Genomic DNA, 20,184 nt, shown 5'->3' on the forward strand with positions numbered 1-20,184 from the left:
TTGGCCTCACCATATCTTACATCCTTGTGTGGGGAGCGGGAGCAGAGTCCCTGCATGACAGAGAGTGTGAGTGTATTCGTGTGCTATGGTGGTGGGAGGGGGATTGTTCTTTATTATTATTTAAATTCTAATGTACTCCATGTTCAGGAAGGAAGAATTAGTGACAAAAATAGTTCATATTCGAGGCTGTTACTGTAGTTTCTTCTCCGTGTTCTGTCTCAGAGCAGTAGGCGAAGATCCTTCCCCCAGCTTCTTATCTACCCCAAATCCATGCTGTCATTTTGAGGGAGTAGTATTGTCCTGGGGTTCAGAACCTCAAGTTACCACTTTAGGTAGATTTTAAATTCCCTGAGCTTCATTTTTTCTCATCTGTAACAGAAAATAATAACTATTGCAAGTGGTTGTCATGTCATGGCTTCTGACCCAGGGAAGTTTCTTGGTCCCTCTTAGGGACAGGGATAAGAATCTTGGTGGGGTAATGGAGAATAGTCAGAATCAGACTCTGTGCGCCTGCAGGCTGGGACATCCCCAAATGCCACGCTGTTCTCTCATCAAGTACAATGTCATACCTAAATGCATAAGAGCTTGTACAAGGCTTAGCACAGAGTAAGCATTTATTTGGTAAATCTTATTTCCACCCTCTTCTCTGGGTGCATCTTTCAGATGCAAATCAATAGTTCCCTTTCCAAAGCTAATGTTGGAGTAAGAAAGAATAAAAGATACAGAAGGGACAACATCCTGGACAAGACCCTCACTTCTGAACAGGTGGGATTTGATCTGCTGAACTTGGAGGAGCCCCACCCCTCAGGAAAATCACCATCTAATTGTCTCTGTACCATTACACAGGATCCTATAGTTGTGTCTAGATGACTTTGCATTGTGAAAAGTGCCTCGAGTTATTCATGAATTAGTTACACTGTTTGGTAATGATTTTAGAAAATGGCTTAGGATACAATCTATAATTGACCATCACTTATATTTTCCTTTCTGGAAGTATCTGAAGCCAGCACTAACTGCTCTGCTATCTCTGCAATCAGCTGGCTGCACGGGACTGACAGACATTATGAAAACACCAAGGGTGAGGTGTTTGGGTATAGTTTTGAGCAAGCTCTACGTTTCATATGTTTAAACTTTTTTTTTTTAAATCCTCATTCTACGTTCACCTTACTTGATTTTGGAATATTTTTGGAATATTGCATTTTCACCATTTCTGTGAGGTAGTACACACAAAATTAAAGGCTAAGCATAACTCTCAGAGCTGGTTATTAAACTCAGTATGGCAACTCAGTTCCTCGTTATGTGGATGTATTTGTGCAGAGAGTCAAATAACCACCCACCTCACTCCCTGGAATAAAAGCATTAGAACATGTATCGTAGGTGTCATCCAGAGTGGGTCTTTTGAAATTATCTTTATAAATAGCATTTAGAAAAAGTAAAATAATGAGTTGAAAAAATCATGACTCAATAGATGTAATGGCTTCCTTAAGTAGCAATTTTTGTTCACATCCCCAGATTTTCACTAAGTATTATCTTCTACTTCTCCACATGCATGCCTACCCTTTACCCACCACAGACATGCACTTAATCCTCTTTTCTCTTTCCTTGCCTTTGACACGCTATTTCCTGTAGTAAAGCCCTCTTCTTGTCCATGTGGCTAACACTCATGTGCCCCTCAGGACTCTGACTCAGGCTTTATCACCCTAGCAAGCTTTCCCTGATCCTCCAGTATTCTTACCTATGCATATATTTTCCAGCATTTCTCTGCACTATATTGTAATGGTCTATTGTCCTGGGTCTCTCACTAGGCTGTGGGTATCTTGAAAGGAAGGCTATATCTTCCTTTGCTAAGCCAGTGTTCATACACTCTTCCTGGCACATCATGGGTGTGGACCTTCTTTTGCTGCATATTGATGGAGAGAAGGCCCGCTCTGGATGACTTCTGCAATGTGCTCCATGGGAGACGTGAGGACATGTGCAAAAGCTCCTTGTTAGGAGCTTCTCAGTGGCATTTTAGCCAACAAGGTAACAAACCACAACCCAATATTTCTGTGAATTTGCATTATTTTATATGGTTAATACCTGTGCTTATCAAAACTTTTTTTTTTTAATTTGCACTTACATACATGCAACTACCATTATTTCCAAATATTTCAACATTTTAAGTACCATGATCAAAAACATTTACATTTAAAAGTAATTGGATAGTAAAAAGAGAACATAAAATTTACAAAGCTGCCTCATCCTGAGTACTTTAAAGACTAATTACTATCTTGAGTCCTAATGACTATTGCCTTCAAACCCCATAAATCATAAACAAATAAGAGGAGAGAGTTTTTTAAATGTAAGTGTACGCTAATTGGGTCTCAGAAGGCAAGAAAGCAGATCTTTAGAAGCTCGATGAATTCTCTATGCACATAAAGCATCAACAAGTCCCCCCCATGGAGTTTTGTGGACTGTGCCTTTTACACACACTGTAATGACTGAATTCAGAGGACAAGCCTGAACCAGAGGAATCTATTTGGTTTCATTCACACATAGCAACTGAAAAATAAAATCAAAGAAACTCCTAGTTCTGTAATTTAATGTATTTCTCTTTTGTGGAAACCAGACTTTCCATGGCACAGGCAATAAAGAAACATGGGTCTGGACCAAATGCCATGGAAAAGGGGTAGTTGGTCTTCATTTATTACCAATAATGGACTCTTTTTTCTATGCAAATGACTTTTGAGTTAAAGGTAAGACAGGTTGTGGAATATTTTCTGCAAACGTAAACAGCAGCACTGAAATAGAAGATAATCTTTGCTTATTAAGGTGCTTAGAATAGGGCTGAATGAAGTAAACCAGAACCCATCATCAACCAGGATGGAGGATTTGGTACCTGTTTATTACTTCCTCTGAGAGTTTTCAAGGTTATTTTTGAATAAGAAATGAATCGAGCCCTAGAAAACTATCATAGCTGAGTGAATCTGGGAATGCTCAGCACATTGCAGCTACTGACTCATGAGAAATTCTCAAGTAGCTGAGAATGTTTTCTTTAGGATAGCTGATTCTTTTTGGTTCTAATCTGCCCTCACCTTGCCGAAGATAGAAAAAAGGGAGAACAACATTAATGTTTAGCTTGACCATAAAAATTGATTTTATCTTCCATGGAGTTTGCAATTCTTTTAAGTATATCTATCTCTTTTTCAAGAAGCTTATAAATACAAGATTTTTTTTTTTTTTTAATTTGGAGACATCTCATTAAATTTAGCATTCAAATGTATATGCAATGATTTGAGAATAAGATCTAGAGAGCTGAATTTGGCTTAAGAATGTACGCAAAGTTGTTTTCCAGTATTTTTTCTTTGAACTCTAAGTGGAATTAACACTAGGTGCACACCTTTATGTAAAGGGTTTTTATTAAGTGTTTATCCTTGTACAGTGGGTGCTGAGGAAGAGATGCAAAGCACAGCTGCTGCCCTTCAAGGAAATGTAGATCACAGTTAAATTAGAGAGAAGTTCTCTATAAAATGACTGATATTTAAATGTTCAACCAGGTTAGACAACTCAAATTTTCTTTCTATATAAAATTAGCAGTGTAGTTTACATGGTGACAGATAAGAAAATTAACTGAACATAAATCAAAGACCTAAACATAGGATCTGAACCAATAAACTGCAGAGAAGAAAACATACATACTAATTGTAGACCTTGGGTTCAAGAGGATTTTATGAATTTCACCTCAAAAATAAGGGAAGTAAAAGCTAAAATAAATTAATGGGACTATATCAAACTAAAGAGCTTCTGCACAGAAAAGAAACCATAGACAACATAAACAGGCAACCAACTGAGTGGGAAAATATTTTTGTAAACAATACCTCTGATAAAGGGCTAAGATCCAAAATATATAATGAACTCATACAACTCAACTACAAAAAAATAACCCAATTTAAAAAATGAACAAAGGACCTGAATAGACATTTCTCTAGAGGACATACAGATGGCCATCAGACATATGAAAAGATGCTCAACATCACTAATCGTCAGAGAAATGCAAATAAAAACTGCAATGAAATATCACCTCATACAAGTTAGAATGGTTATCATCAACAAGACTAATAATAACAAGTATTGGAGAGGCTATGGAGAAAAAGGTACCCTCATACACTGTTGGTGGGAAGGCAGAGTGAAGGCTTCCTCAAAAATTAAGAATAGAATTACCATATGACCCAGCAATCCATCTTCTGGGTATATACCCCCAAAACCTGAAAACATTTATCCATAAAGATATATTTGCTCCAATGTTCATTACAGCTTTATTTATGATGGCCTAGACATGGAAACAACCAAAGTGTCCTTCAATAGATAATTGGATGAAGAAGGTTTGGTGTATATACACAGTGGAATACTACTCAGCCATAAGAAAAGATGAAATAATGCCATTTGTGACAACATGGATGGATCTTGAGATTATTATGCTAAGCAAAAACAGAAAAAGTCGAAAATCATATGACTTCACTGAAATGTGGGATATAAAACTGAAAGCAACAAAGGTATAAGACAAACAAAAAAATAAAAACTCAGACACAGACAAGAGTTTAGTGATTACCAGAGGGCAAGTGGGGAGGGGAGTGGTAGGTGAGGGTAAGGGGGATCAAATATATGGTGATGGAAGGAGAACTGACTCTGGGTGGTGAACACACAATGTGATATATAGCTTTTTTGTTAATTCTTTAAATAAAGAAAACAATAAAATTAGCATAAAATAATAATGTGCATATCATATTATCTGGGGTCTAAAAATGAAATATGAGAAAATCATTTAAGATAACATTTAGAACAAAATGGGCAACTAATGATATTTTAATAATACTGATTATAACAATAGCAATGCTAACACTTATAGCCATAACAATGACATTTGTTAAAATTATCGAGTCCATGCAGAATGGCAAGTAGCTAACCACTCTGCTTGTCTCCTCCAATGACCGTATTAAAATTACAACTAAATTAGAAATTAAACCTGAAGAACAATTTGAACACTAACTGAACAGATGTGCTATAACTAAGGATATAAAGAAGTAGCTACGTGAAGACTACAAGAGGCAGAGAAACAAAATGGGGTGGCCCCACACCCACATGTACTTGTTAAGAATTGGGAGGGATAGCTCAGCTGCGGAAGTTCCCCCTGAGGAGTAAGTGGCCCCAGCTCCACTTTCCTCAGCCTGGAGTGCCAGGAAGAGGATCCCCACAACATGTGGCTGTGAAAATCAGCAGACATTCCATCCATCAGGATAAGATGGGAGGCTGCTGGAAACCCAGATGTCCTCTTATAGGGTTTGCACCTAGACTCACTTGCTTCTAGGCACTCATCCTGGGCTCTGGTGGAAGGATGTAGACTCAGGAGGTGCCAGAGACATACAGGAAGAGACTGAGTTGTGTGGCTTCAGGATAAGGGCTAGAAGAACAGCTGCCATTGTCACTGTATTGATCCCTCTTTCAGTGCAGGCTGTGGGAAGGCACCATCTTTCCTGTGTTGAGCCCTGCCCCACATGGCCAAACGTAAATGTGCATTGGCCTGGTCAAATCAGCTTTCCATAGACTGAAGACTCCCTGGAACGCCACTCTACCTAACTTGTATATCGCACATGGCTTTCAGCAGCTGAGCATTATGGGCAGCTGCCAGGCAGTGGAAGGCCTCAGGGTGCCTTGGGCTTGGGCCTTTTCCTAAGATGCCCCAGGCCTGCTACTTGTGGCAGCCAGCTTTCTTTCACACAGTGGCATCTCCCACATAACTTCAGGTCCAGCAAAGGCAGCAAACAACTAATGATCATTCTGTGGCTCATACCAGGTAGCCCTGGTCCTGTCACCAACAGCAGCTGACTTTTCCCTGCATGGGAGCTAGTCCTAAGTGGCCCCAGAATCAACACACACAGAGGCTGACTTCATACCACAACAGAGCACAACCCAATTAACCCCGCAAGGGATACACAAAGGGTGTTCTCAGCACTCACCAGATCCCAAAGAGGTGAGTCTCACTCCATGGTATCAAGCCCCTCACCTCAGCTCATATGCTGTGGATGTGGCCAACCCTCACGGCCAGTCAGCCTGAGGGTCAATCCCACCCACTGGAATGTGAACAGCAATCAACACACAACTACAACAGAAGGACACACACGACCCACACAAGGGACACTCCTGGAGCATGCATCACAGGTGATCAGGTAGATTGTACCACTGGGTTCCAAAGGGAACCTATTACTTAAGTTCACCCAGCCAAGACTGGGAGACATAGCAGATATACTAACACATAGAGCAACACAGAGAGACTGCCAAAATGAGAAAAGAAAGAAACATGCCTCAAGTGAGACAAGAGGAGAAAATTCCAGAAAACGACCAAGTGAAATGAAAATAAGCAACCTAACAAATACAGAGTTCAAAACACTGATTAGGATTCTCAGGGAACATAGTGATAACTTCAACAAGAGACAGTAAGAATAAAAGTGGAAAGAGAAACCATAAAAAAGGACCAGTCGAAACTGAAGAATAACTGAAATTAATACAGTAGAAGGAATCACCAGCAGACTAGATGAAGCAAAGGATCAAACCAGTGATTTGGAAGAATGACAACAAACACCCAATCAGAACAACAAAATGAAAAAAAAAAAAAAAGTGAGGATAGTTTAAGAGACCTCTGGTACAACATTAAGAATAACAACATTTGCATCATATGGATACCAGAAGGAGGAGAAAGACAGCAACAGATTGAGAACCTACCTGAAGAAATAATGACTGAAAACCTCCCTAATCTGTGAAGGAAATAGACATTCAAGTACAGGAAGGGCTGAGAGTCCCAAACAAGATGAACCCAAAGAGGCGCACAACAAGACACATTATAATTAAAATAACAAAGGTTAAAGACAAAGAGTGAATCTTAAAAGCAGCAAGAGAAAGACAGCTAGTTACTTACAAGGGAGTTCCCATAATACTGTCAGCTGATGTTTCAACAGAAATCTTTTAGGTCAGAAGGGATTGACATAAAAGATTCAAAGTAAGGGAAAGCAAGATTAATAAAACAGATTATTCTACCCAGCAAAGCTATCATTTAGAATTGAAGGACAGATAAAGAGCTCCCCAGACAAGAAAAAGCTAAAGGAGTGCATCACCACCAAACCAGTATTACGAGAAATGTTAAAGGGACTTCCTTAAGAAAGAAAAAAAGGAAAAGACAAAAAACATGAATAATAACATGGCAATAATTATATACCTATCAACAATTACTTTAAATGTAAATGGATTAATTGATCCAATCAAAAAATATAGGGTGGCTATATAGATTTAAAAAAGAAAGACCCATACATATGTTGCCTACAAGAGACCCACCTTAGATTAAAAGACACACAGATTGAAAGTAAAGGTACAAAAAAAGATATTTTATGCAAATGAAAACAGATCTGGGTAGCAATACTTATATCAGACAAAATAGACTTTAAAACAAAAGCTACAATAAGAGATAAAGGACATTACAAAATTATAAAGGGATCTATCCAACAAGGGGTCATTGCCCTTTTAAACTTTTTGCAACCATCATAGGAACACCAAAATATATAAAGCAAATATTGACCGACATAAAGGAAGAGATCGACAGTGATACAGTCAGAGTAGGGGACTTTAGCACCCTATTGATACCAAACAGAAAATCTACAAGGAAAAAGTGGCCTTAAATGACATATTAAACAAGATGCATTTAATTGACATTTTTAGAACATTTCACCCCAAAGGAGCAGATGATACATTATTTTGAAGTGCTCATGGAACATTTTCCAAGATACATTACATGTTAGGCTATAAAACAAGTCTCAATAAATATGAGCAGATTGAAATCATATCAAGTGTTTCTTTGTGTTTTTTTTTAAATTCCAATCACAAAGGTATAAAACTAGAAATCAATTACAGCAATAACAAAAACCCTGAAAAACATACAAATACAGGGAGGCTAAGTAAACAATGTTACTAAACAATGACTGGGTCAACAATGAAATCAAGGTAGAAATCAAAAGATACCTGGAGACAAATGAAAATGAAAGCATAATGACATAAAATATATCGGATACAGTGAAAGCAGTGCTAAAAGGGAATTTCATAACAATGTAGGCCTACCTAAAGAAACAAGAAAAATCTCAGATAAATAATCTAACTTTACACTTAAAGTAACTAGAAAAAAAGCTGCAAACAATGCCCAAAGTGAGTAAAGGAAAGAAATTTAAAAAGATCAGAGCAAAAAAAGTAAAACAGTCTCAAAAACAATACAAAAGACCAATGAAAAAAAGATCTTTTTCAAAGAGTTTGCTCTTTGAAAAAACAAAATTGATAATTCTTTAGCCAGACTCATTAAGAAAAAAAGGGAGTGGACTAAATAAGTAAAATTAGAAATAAAAGAGAAGAGACAATTGACAAATAATTATCAAGAAATATTATGAACAATTATATGCCAACAAATTGGACGGAGATGGATAAATTTCTAGAAACATACAATCTTCCAAGCCTGAATCAGGAAGAAACAGAAAATCTGAACAGATCAATGACTACTAATACAATCAAATCAGTAATCAAAAATCTTCCAAAAACAAAAGTCCTGGATCAGATGGCTTCACAGGTGATATTTGGCAAACATTCAAAGCATTAATAACTATCCTTCTCAAACTGTTCCAAGAATTGAAAAAGAATGAAGGCCCCCAAGCTCTTTTTATGAGGCCACCATTACCCTGATTACAAAACTAGACACAGATGTTACAAAAAATAAAAATTATAGGCCACTATCCTTGATGAACATAGATGCAGATATCGTCAACAAAATATTAGCAAACTGAATTCAGCAATACATTAAAAAGATCATTCACCACGATCAAGTGGGATGTATTCCTGGAAAGCAGGGTTGGTTCAGTGTCCGAAAATCAATTAATGTCATAACGCACATAAACAAAATGAAGGATATAAACATAACAATAGATGCAGAAAAAACCTTTGATAAAATCCAGCATCCACTTATGATAAAAACTCTCAGCAAAGTGGGAATAGAGGAAAGGTACTTGAACATTATGAATTTGGTTTGCTAATATTTTGTTGAGGATTTTTGCATCTCTGTTCATCAGGGATATTGACCTATAATTTTTTTATTTTCTTTTTTCTTTCTTTCTTCTTTTTGTTTTTGTAGTGTCTTTGGTTTTGGTACTGGGGTAAGGCTGGCCTCATAAAATGAATTTGGGAGCCTCCATCCTCTTCAACTATTTGGAAAAATTTGAGAACCATCGGTATTAATTCTTCTTTGAATGTTTGTCACAGTTCACCTGTGAAGCCATCTGGTCCAGGACTTTTGTTTTTGGGAGTTTTTTGATTACTGATTTGATTTCATTAGTTGTTATTGATCTGTTCAAATTTTCTGTTTCTTCCTGATTCAACCTTGGAAGATGTTATGTTTCTAGGAATTTATCCATTTATTCCAGGTTGTCCAATTTGTAGGCATGTAGTTGTTAATAGTATTTCCTGATAATCTTTTGTATTTCTCTGGTGTCAGTTGTCATTTTTTTAGACTCTATTTGTTTTATTTTTGTTCTGATTTTTATTATTTCCTTCCTACTTAGTTGGTCTTTGATTTTTCTTTATTTTCTTGTTTCTTTAGTTGTAAATTTAAATTGTTTATTTGAGATTTTTCTTGTTATTTGTTGTAGGCCTGTATCACTATGAATTTACCTCTTTCAACCGCTTTTCATGTGTCCCAAAGATTTTTGGGGTCATTGTGTACCCAGTTTCATTTGTCTCAAGATATATGTATATGTATATACATAAAATAACATACATATAATAACATATATATAATAACATATATATATATGTTATTTCCTCCTTGATTTCTTTATTAGCCCATTGATTGTTTAGCAGCATGTTTTTTGGCCTCCATGTTTGTATTGTTTCCAGTTTTCTTCTTGTAATTGATCTCGTTACATATCACTTAAATTAGAGAAGATGCTTGATATGATTTCAACTTTTTAAGATGATGGAGACTTTTTTCCGGCCTAACGTGTCTATTCTAGAAAATGTTGCATATGTGCTTGAAAATAATATGTATTCTTTGATGTGGGATGCAGTGTTCTGTAAATATCAGTTAAGTATATCTGATCTAATGTGTTGCATAAGGCCACTATTTCCTTGTTGATTTTCTGTCTGGGTGATTTATTCATTGATATGAGTGGGGTATTAAAATTCCCTACTATTATTGTAAAGGGGATATCAATCATCTCCTTTATGTCTGTTAATATCTGTTTTTATGTATTTATTTGCTTGCTTGAGGTGCTGTAGACATAAACTGGGATGTCAAGAAACCTTCAGAATTCTTTAACAGTGTCCACGTCGAGATTATTGACATATAAAATGGATGGTTGTGAGGCAGGTGTTAATAAAGATGTATAAAATGGAAGTGAATTCTAAAATGGATGAATTCATACAGAATATAGATATGTGTATGAGTGATCCAAACGGTGGGATTGTAAAAGACTCCATGTTACCTCAAGGAATGCGGTACTTATCACCATGCCTGATACCTAATTGTCACGTTAATTTAATTGTTTGATTGAATTAATTATGCAAAACACCCAGATTCTTAGAATTAGAAGAAACCTGGAGGAACATGCTGCCCAACAGCCACTAATGCATGAGATAGGTCTTTCTCTAGCATAGGCAGCAAGGATCCCTGTGTCAACGTCTGCTCATCTTCACCACCACCCCTGCTCAACTCCGATCAGCACCAAATATGCTACTGCTAGGAAGCCATTGCTATTTAAGTGGTAAAGTGGCCAAAAATATTAATGTGTGGAAATCGGTGATGATCAGAATCAAAAGGAGAGAATGGACCATGAAAACCAAGATTGGCTGTAGGGAGGTTCCTGTCTTGGTTGATTGTTAGGTAATGCCCTCATAGCCCCAAATCATTTTCTCCTGTTCTACCTTAGGTTATTTTGTAATCTTGTTTCACATTATACGTTCTGAAATTCTGAAAGCAATTAGGAAGAAAGGGAGTTATAGGAAATGCTAGGAATTGCAGAGAAAGTGGAAAAATACTTTTTCCTATTAAACTATTCACAATCCAATTACAATATAGACTTGTGGTCGTTTTATTTTCCAAACTGGGATTTTGGTTTCTGATAACACCTCCTTCCCACCACAGACATATACTTTAATTTTGCAGGTTTAGTCAGGAATTTCTATATGGACCCAAATGCTATATAGTAATAGCATCTTTTCAAAATTTGAATGATGAAAGAACTGAAACATGGATCCATGTCATTTAAAATTTCAATTTAATTAAACAGTAATGATAAATTAATATACAGTGTGATCATATTTTTGCATTGTATGAGCCCTTTTTAAATTCTAATATCTAATATTTGTTTTTCAAGGAAGCTTACAAGTTCACTATCAGGTGAGCAAGGAAGAAACCCATGTATTCACCATTGAGGTAGAGAACTTTGCCAACAGGAGGATGCACCACTTGAAGATTAATCGAGAGGGAAGAGAGCTTACCATTCAGGTACCTTACTTTCCTTCTTCTCATTCATCCAAATGTGTCTTGGATGCTCAATAACACTTTTCTGTGCTTCTACCCCAAGCCAAGGGAGGAGCCAAGTTCTGGGAATAGATATGAACCACACTTGGCCCCAAGCTTTGAAGAGCTAGAAAGGTAGTTCTCAAAATGTGGTCCTCCCTTTCCACCAGCATTTGGGACCTTTTTAGAAATGTTAATTCTTAAGCCCCACTTCAGATCTACTTAATCAGAAACTTCTTTGCAAGGGAGGCAGCAGGTGATTCTGATCCCCCCTTAAGTTTGATTATCCCTCAAATGTGGTATAATAAGGATGACATTTGGGTAAAGAAGAAATCACAAGAGACTGGCAAAGGCTAGGACAGAAGTGTGCCCAGGTAAAATGGGAGCATGGAGGAAGGCACTGATCTTATCTGGACATCAGTATGCAATTTCTTGGCAAAGCTAGGACTACACTGAGTCTTGTAGGTGAGTAGGAGTTAGCTAGGTGGAGAAGAGAAAGGAAAGTGCTCAGGCAGAAGGTCCATGTGATCATTGGCAAAGCTGTCTGGAAGAGCATAACATGTGGCAGGCACCCCTTGACCTTCTAGTGGTCTTCGTATAAAGAGCAGGCCGCAGGCAATGATAGATGACAATAGAGAATTGGCAGGGTCCACATCATCTGCTTTAGAAGCATGACCTGAAGTGAGCCCTTAAATCTGCCCAGCAGTCATCCCTTATTTTTTTTTTGCTCCATCTACTGTCTTGATAGTCTAGATGATGATTTTAAATCTCCTCCTTTCTCCGTATACCAACAACAATCTCAACCACATCTTCACTCTCAGCAGATGATTTTGTTTTCTTGTAAAAAAAATGGAGCATTTACAACAGAATACTCTCACCAGCACAATTACCCCACTACCTGTACCTGTGTCCCTCTACTTTTTCTGTCCTTGTTGCTGAATATGAATAGTTAAAGGCTCAATATAAGGCCTGACCCACCACTTGTCGGCCAGATCTCATACCCTACTCAAAAACATTACTCCAGATTATCCCTCTTCTCTGTTGTCAACATTTCTTCCACTTCTATTGAGTAGCTTCCCAAAGCATGAAACATGCAAATATTACGTGGAAAAAACGAAACAAAACAAAACAAAAAAAACACAACTGAAAAACTTTCCTTGGGCCAGGGAAGAAAACCTCTCTCTTATCCTCTGACCTGACTCATATACTGCCACATTTTCTCTTTCAGTTTACTGCCAAGATCCTTGGAGATGTTGTTTATATACTTGGTCTCTAAATTTTCTCTTCCTTTTCCTTAAACCCACAACAATGATTTCCCCCCGTACTACAGCAAAATAATACAGAGGGTGCCAAAAATATGTATACACATTTTAAGAAACGAAAAAATTATTAAAATTGTAATACTCAAAATATGTCGATAACAAAAGATGGATACAAGTCATGTGTATGCATGGTTTTTTGGCACTCCCAGCATTTCTCAGGACACCAATGGCTTTATCTTGCAAAATCCAATTATTTTTTATTTATTTGTCTTCTCATTGGCATTTGACACAGCAATTGCTCTCTGTTCTTGGTACATATTTTTATTTGACCTGCAGAACACTGCTTTCATCTGTTGTTCCCCTACATCACTAACTTCTTTTGTTCATCCCCCTCTTTACCTTCCAAACTCTAACCATTGGAACCTCCCAGGACTCCGTCATCAGATTCCTTCTCTTTTTTTATCTGCATTCATTCTGTGATTCAGTCTCACCTCTTTATATGCCATGTATATGCGGCTTAATTAATCCCAAATGTATCTCTAAGACCAATCTTTTCCCTGAATTCCAGACCTATATACCCAACTGCCTACTTGGCATATCTATATGGATGTCTATTTGACATCTTGAATGTAACACGTTTAAACTGAGTTGCCGAGAATCTTCCGCCAAACACCCCCATCCTCCATAATCTGCCATATCTGAGTTAATGACAGCTCCATTCTTGCCATTGCTCAATGTTAAAATTGTGGTTTCATTTCAGATCTCTTTTTCTCACATTCAACATCCTGTTGATCAAGAGCTTTCTACCTGGCCCCAAGCCACCGTCACTCTTTCCTTGGTTATTACAAGTTATAGTTACTTCTTAATTGAAGAAGCCCTGCTTCTCTTTTTGATTTTCTGAAGCCTATTCTCAACATAGCAGCCAGAATGATTCTGTTAAAAGATTAGTCAGATTATGGTCCACTTCTGTCCAAAGCCAAAGACCTTGCAGCAGCTTAAGAGGATTTCTGTGACCCAGCATGCCTGCTACCTTCCCACTGTTACTTCTCTGATCTCATCGATCTCTATTCCCTCTGCAACTCCCCATTCACCACTCTGGTCTCCTTTTATTTCCAGAGTCCATGAAGGGTCATTGACTGACCCTTTGGATATAGGCTGTGGGAGAAGTGTAGATTGACTGTTGATTTTCTTGACTGGGGGGAAGTTCAGGAATAATTGTCAAATATGTTGTGAAAATGATCCCTGAGTGATTACAATTTAATGTTCTCACCTCTGGTCTTTACTCTTGAAATAAGAGGGAAATGTCTTAGGAGGAAATTTGGTTGGGGCCAGATGAGAAAAGGTAAAGGATGGAAATCATGAGTTCTTGTTTGAATGTGTTTGGACAGAGGTCTTGATGGAACAGCTGGGATGAAATCTGGTGGGCGTTTGTACATATCATACATCAGACTTCTTTTTCTCCTTTATATTGCCTGTCTTCTTTTCCACAAATGAAAGGGAAAACAAACAAACAAACAAAACAGGTCACTGAGAGAATGAAAACATATTTCCTTTTCTTCTCCTTCTAAAGGACTTCCACCAGTCGATTAATAGGCCATGATAAGTATTAGGTTGGTGCAAAAGTAATTGAGGTTTAAAAGGTTAAAAATAATTGCAAAAACCACAATTACTTCTGTACCAACCTAATATATACTGGATAAGAATATAATATTTTCAAAGCACTGAAGGGAGCAGGAAAAACTGGAAGCTGAGACATTTTTGTTTTGTTTTTTTAATTTTAAATCAGTTTATTGATCCAATAACAACATACTTGCCTCCCTGACACCATCCCCTACCCCCTCCTTATCTAGATCTATTCTCTTTCCTCCCCACTTAGAACAAGCTGTTCAGTAAAAACAGAAAACAGCAGGGTACTCCACTCCTACCTGTCCAGTCACGTCCCCAAGCCCTGTGGAGCAGGGTCTCAAGCAGTACTCAGAACCTGTTTAAAAAGGCAGGATATGATCACTGTATTCAGCCAGCCAAAGGTACTTAGCACCGAGTAACAGATCCTTCCAGACTACCAGGCCTAGAGTTGCTGTTCCTCCTCCTCCTCTTTTCTCTCTGATGATAAGAAGTTGATGTTGGAGGCAGACAGGAGCAAGAACTCCAGGTGATGATTTGAGAATTTTAATGGGGCTTGAGTTTTTTAGGGCACAGCTGCCCCAACAAAATGCTCTGGTGGTGAAGGTGAACTTCAATGCCCCTATTTTAAGTGCATCATGACATTAAACAGATTAAGCCAGTTTGCAAAATGCCAGCACATAACATGCTCTAAAGAATGAGGAACCAAGCATTTTTGAAACCAAGTAGTTAATTACTTCCTTTGAAAGATGAGGATCCAGAGGCCAAGAGAGGCATCACCAGAGTGAGGTACACCTGGGTGTGTGTCCCTGCTCCAGCTCAGATGCTGTGTGGTTTTGGCCCAGTTATTTACCTTTCTGAGCTTCAGGATATTTATCTATTGAGAAAAACAAAAGGACCAAAGGTTAGTTCTTGTAAAGATCATAAATACCATGTGATCTCACTCATATGTGGAACCTAAAGAACAAAATAAACAAACAAAACAGAAACAGACTCATAGACACAGAGAAGAAACTGATGGTCACTAGATGGAAGAGGGGTTGGGGAAAGGGGTAAAAAAGGGGAAGGGATTAAGAAGTACAAATTGGGAGTTACAAAATAATCACAGGGATGTAAAGTACAGAATAGAGAATACAGTCAATGATATTGTAATAACTATATATTACAGTGGGTACTAAACTTTTTGGGGGATCACTTGGTAAATTATCTAAATGTCTAACCACTATGCTGTGCAGCTGAAACTAATATAAAATAATATTGAATATCATCTGTAGTTGAAAAAATAAAAATAATTGTTAAAAATGTTTTAGAAGTTTAAAAAAAAAATTAAATAACATAGTTAAGGAATCAAGCATGAAGCCTTGCATCTAGGACTTACTGAAAAAAAGGTTTCTTCCATTTTCCTCCATTTTATATCTCATTTAATATCCTGACAAGACCACTGGGTATCTAAGATTCTGAGATCAGCCAAGCTTCTAGGCCAGATTACAAATTTTACCATCCAAAAGGGCTAAAAGACTATGGTGTTTCACCCCTTACAACCTCACCAATTGTATTAATAAGTAAAAATAAAAACAATACTAACCCATAAAGTAAACATAAGGAAGTATAAAAAAATAATGTACTTCCCACTGAATAGTTCAGTGATGGCCTAGTCCATATCATACATGTGGAAGTTCTAAGAGTAAATATTTGTGGTACACACACACACACACACACACACACACACACACACACACACACACCTGTTTTTGCTTTTGTTCTATGCATTTGCTAAGTTTTTCAAATTGGTAACTCAGCCCTAGAAGCAGTACTAGTGCTCAGGTGCCGTCACTCCAAGTCAGGGCTGGAGCCCATCCCCCAAATATCCACAGTCCACCAATAGCCTGAAGTCTCCTTTGAGTCATCCTGCCTTCCTCTCCAAACCTCTACCAATACTCATTTTTCTAAAAAAAAACAACCCTTTAATTAAGTGCCGTTTACTTCTCTCTCTCCTGCATTAGTCATCTGGTTACAGTGCTAAAGAGCAGGTGAATTCCCACAAAGCAGAACAGTAGGACTGGAATGAGTCATTTACTTTAACAATTAGCTCTTCCTCTATGACATTTGAGCATGGCCTTGTCACTGTTCAGGGAATCATTTATGCAGGAAGCTGACCATATGGAGCCTGGGGAGGAGGTAAGGGCAGAAGCCAGGGGAATCTCAGCTCAACCTTCAGTTCTAAGAATTCTTCTATTGTTCTCTACTCAGCAGGAAATTCCTGCTCACTTTAGTCTCCTCTCTAACCTGGACAACAAAGTATTGGGGAGGCCTCTTTGCCCCCTGCTGGAAAGGGAATTTCCAGAGACTAGGAGAAGTAGGTGAGGGCTCTGAAGTAGCATGGGAATAAAACTCTTTTAGGGCAATCTGAATTCATGAGCATGAAACGGACTAGGAATGGGGACCATAGAGACCAACAAACTTATGTTGTACTTAAAGGTGCAGGGGCCTCCAGGACAGCCAAGGGCATCCTGAAAGTAGGACATACTCTGTCTTCATAGCCCACAAGAAAGAAAGGGAATCAGCAAGTTGGCAGAGTAGATAAATGCTGTGCTTGCCTCCTGCTGTGAACACACTAATATTACAACTACATTATAGAACAATCAACCTGGAGAACCATCTGAACAGAAGTTTTATAACTAAGGGTATAAAAAAGAAGTTGCATCAAGACTGATGAGAGTCAGAGATGCAAAACAAATATCCATGCAGTGGTTGAGGATAAGCGGCATATTTCAGCCATGGAGGTTCCACCAGGAGGAACAAAGGACCCCAGCCCCACACCACCTGGAGTACTTTTGCAGGGAAGAGAAGCTCCCACAACATCTGACCATGAAAAACAGTGGGGATCCCAAGTGTCAGGGTAGAACTTAAGGCTGTGAAAAACCCATAGGTCTTCTTAAAGGACCCATGCACAGACTTTCAGGTAATCACTCTCGGCTCCTGTGGAGGTACAGTGACTTGAGGGGGCATGTCACAGGCATATGGGGAGAGAGTGAGATGTGTGGCTTCATGGCAAGGACTGGAGAGACAGTAGCCATTTTCATGGTGTGGGGTTCTACTCTCATGTAGCCAGCAAGCAGGTACCATCTTTCCTTTGTTGAGCCCTGACCCCAACCATGGCCAAATCTGAATCTGCATTGCCTGGCGAGCTCTGCTCACTCCACCATGGTGACTCCTTGGGACCCTGCCCCACACAACTCACCCTATGATACAGGCAATTTATCAGTGAGCATCCAGTCTCACTCACATTGCACATCTTCTTGGACAATTTTCAGGGTTCCTTGGGTGCTGGGTGGATGGAGGCTGGCTTTGGAGTCCTCTGAATCTTTTGCTGAGTAGCTCCAGGCTCAGCACTGACACCAAACCAGAATCTAAGGATAGTTTAAGAGGCCTCTGGGACAATACCATACTTAATAACATTTGCATCATAGAGATACCAGAAGGAGAAGAGAGAAAGCAAGGGATTGAGAACCTATTTGAAGAAATAATGACTGAAAACTTCACTAACCTGGAGAAGGAAATAGACATACAAGTCCAGGAAGGTCTGAGAGTCTCAAACAAGATAAACCCAAACAGGCCCACAAGACACACTATAATTAAAATAGAAAAGGCCAAAGACAAAGAGAGAATGTTAAAAACAATAAGAGAAAGGCAACTACTTACTTATGAGGGAGCTCCCATAAGACTGTCAGGTGATTTCTCAACAGAAACTTTGCAGGCCAGAAGGGATTGGCACAAGATATTCAATGTGATAGGCAGGCAGGATCTATAACTCTATCTAACAAGGCTAGCACTTGCAATTGAAGGACAGATAAAGAGCTTCCCAGACAAAAGAAAGCTAACGGAGTTCATCACCACCAAATCAGTATTGCAGGGAATGTTAGTGGGGTTCTTTAAGATGAAACAATAAAAAATATAAATACTTAAATGGCCGTAAGTTGTATCTATCAACAAATCCTTTGGATTTGTTTAACCCAATGTAAATGTATTAAATGATCCAAACAAAAGACATACGGTGGCTGAATGGCTAAGAAAGCAAGACCCTTACATAAGCTGCCTACAACAGACTCACTTCAGATCAAAAGACACAAACAAACTAAAAGTAAAGGGGTGGAAAAAGATAATTCATGAAAATGGAAACAAACAAAAAAGCTGGGATAGCAATGCTTATACCAGATAAAATAAACTTTAAAACAAAAGTTATATTTTAAGAGACAAATAAGGGCCAGTAATCTGACTTCTGGTTATTTAGCCAAAGAAACCCAAAACATTACTTTGAGGGGATGTTTGCATCCACAAGTTAATTTCAGCATTGTTTACAATGGCAAAGATGTGGAGGTAGCCTGGATGTCTGTTGATAGATGAATAGATAAATAGGGGGTGGTAGATATATACAATGGAATATTTCTTGGCCAGAAAAGGGAATATGTTCTTGCCATCTGTGGCAGCATGGATAAACTGGAGGGTATTGTGCTGAATAGAGTATGTCAGACAGACGCAATGTGATTTCACTTGTATGTGGAATCTAAAGAACAAAATAAACATAAACAAATTCATAGATACAGAGAACATTTTGATGGTCCCCAGATGGGAGGGGGTGTTGGGAATGGGTGAAAAATTGGAAGTGATTAAGAAGTACAAATTGGTCGTTACAAAGTAGTCATGGGGATGTAGGTTATAACATAAGGAATATGGTCAATAATCCTGTAATAACTATGTATGGTGTCAGATGGATACTCAATTTGTTGGGGTGATAGATGGGAAAGGGTTTGGGGGACAGGGTGAAAAAGATGAAAGGATTAAGAAGTACAAATCGGTAGTTACAAAATAATCATGGGGATCTAAAGCATAACAGATATAGTCAATAATATGGTAATAATTATGTATATCCTAGGTAGGTACTAGATTAGTCAGAGGGATCATTTCTTTAATTACATAAATGTCTAACCACTATGTTGTTCAATTGAAATTGATATAAAATATTGAATGTGATTGAAAAAAAAATTTGAAAGGGGGGAAAGGGAAGGAGAATTAGAGGTTCAAAATTTCACTTGCAAGTCATGGAGATGTAATGTATGGCATGGGATATATAGTCAACAATATTGTGATAACATGGTCAGTGTCAGATGGTTGCTGGACTTATCATGGTGATCACTTCTTTAGGTTATATAAATGTTGAATAACTATGGTGTACCTCTGAAGCTAACATAATTTGTATGTTAGCTATATTTTTAAGACAAATCTTAAGAAAAGAAGAAAGAGGATCTATACAGGATGTTTAATCCGTCAGCAAACCTGTGTTAGGAGTTATTTTAGCAGTTTCTTTAGTAGGCCCTATTGAAAACACATTGATAAAATGTCCATATTCTAAAAGAGCCAATAGTTTTGTGGGGAGAAAAAGAGTGAAATACTGAATCATTATGACACAGCATTTTAAATGTAAGATTAGAGTAGAAAAAGGCATCATGAGAGAAGAGGATCAATTAATCTAAGCAAGGTATCAAGGAAAGCTTCCTGGAGGGGGTGGAGTCTGGGAGCACTTAGAATTGTGTCTGTCACAATAGTTTAGTGTTTGCCAGAGGGTAAGGGGGGTGGGGGGTGGGGGGTGGGAGATGAGGGTAAGGGGGATCGAATATATGGCGATGGAAGGAGAACTGACTCTGGGTGATGAACACGCAATGG

The 20,184-nt window shown here is 38.2% G+C and overlaps 1 protein-coding gene across 2 annotated transcripts in view; it reads left to right on the forward strand.

Annotated features, from left to right (window-relative positions):
• Window positions 1–20,184, forward strand: part of CNTNAP5 (contactin associated protein family member 5) — an 809,041-nt gene that overhangs the window by 732,550 nt on the left and 56,307 nt on the right. For both annotated transcript variants that reach the window (XM_019749552.3, XM_019749551.3), the window contains exon 20: window positions 11,433–11,563. In XM_019749552.3, the coding sequence (XP_019605111.3) occupies window positions 11,433–11,563 (131 nt within the window). The remainder of the gene's footprint in view (window positions 1–11,432; window positions 11,564–20,184) is intronic.

The sequence above is a fragment of the Rhinolophus sinicus genome, chromosome 17, assembly GCF_057876585.1.
Source record: "Rhinolophus sinicus isolate RSI-liver-muscle chromosome 17, RSI-T2T, whole genome shotgun sequence".
NCBI classification, from domain to species: Eukaryota; Metazoa; Chordata; class Mammalia; order Chiroptera; family Rhinolophidae; genus Rhinolophus; species Rhinolophus sinicus.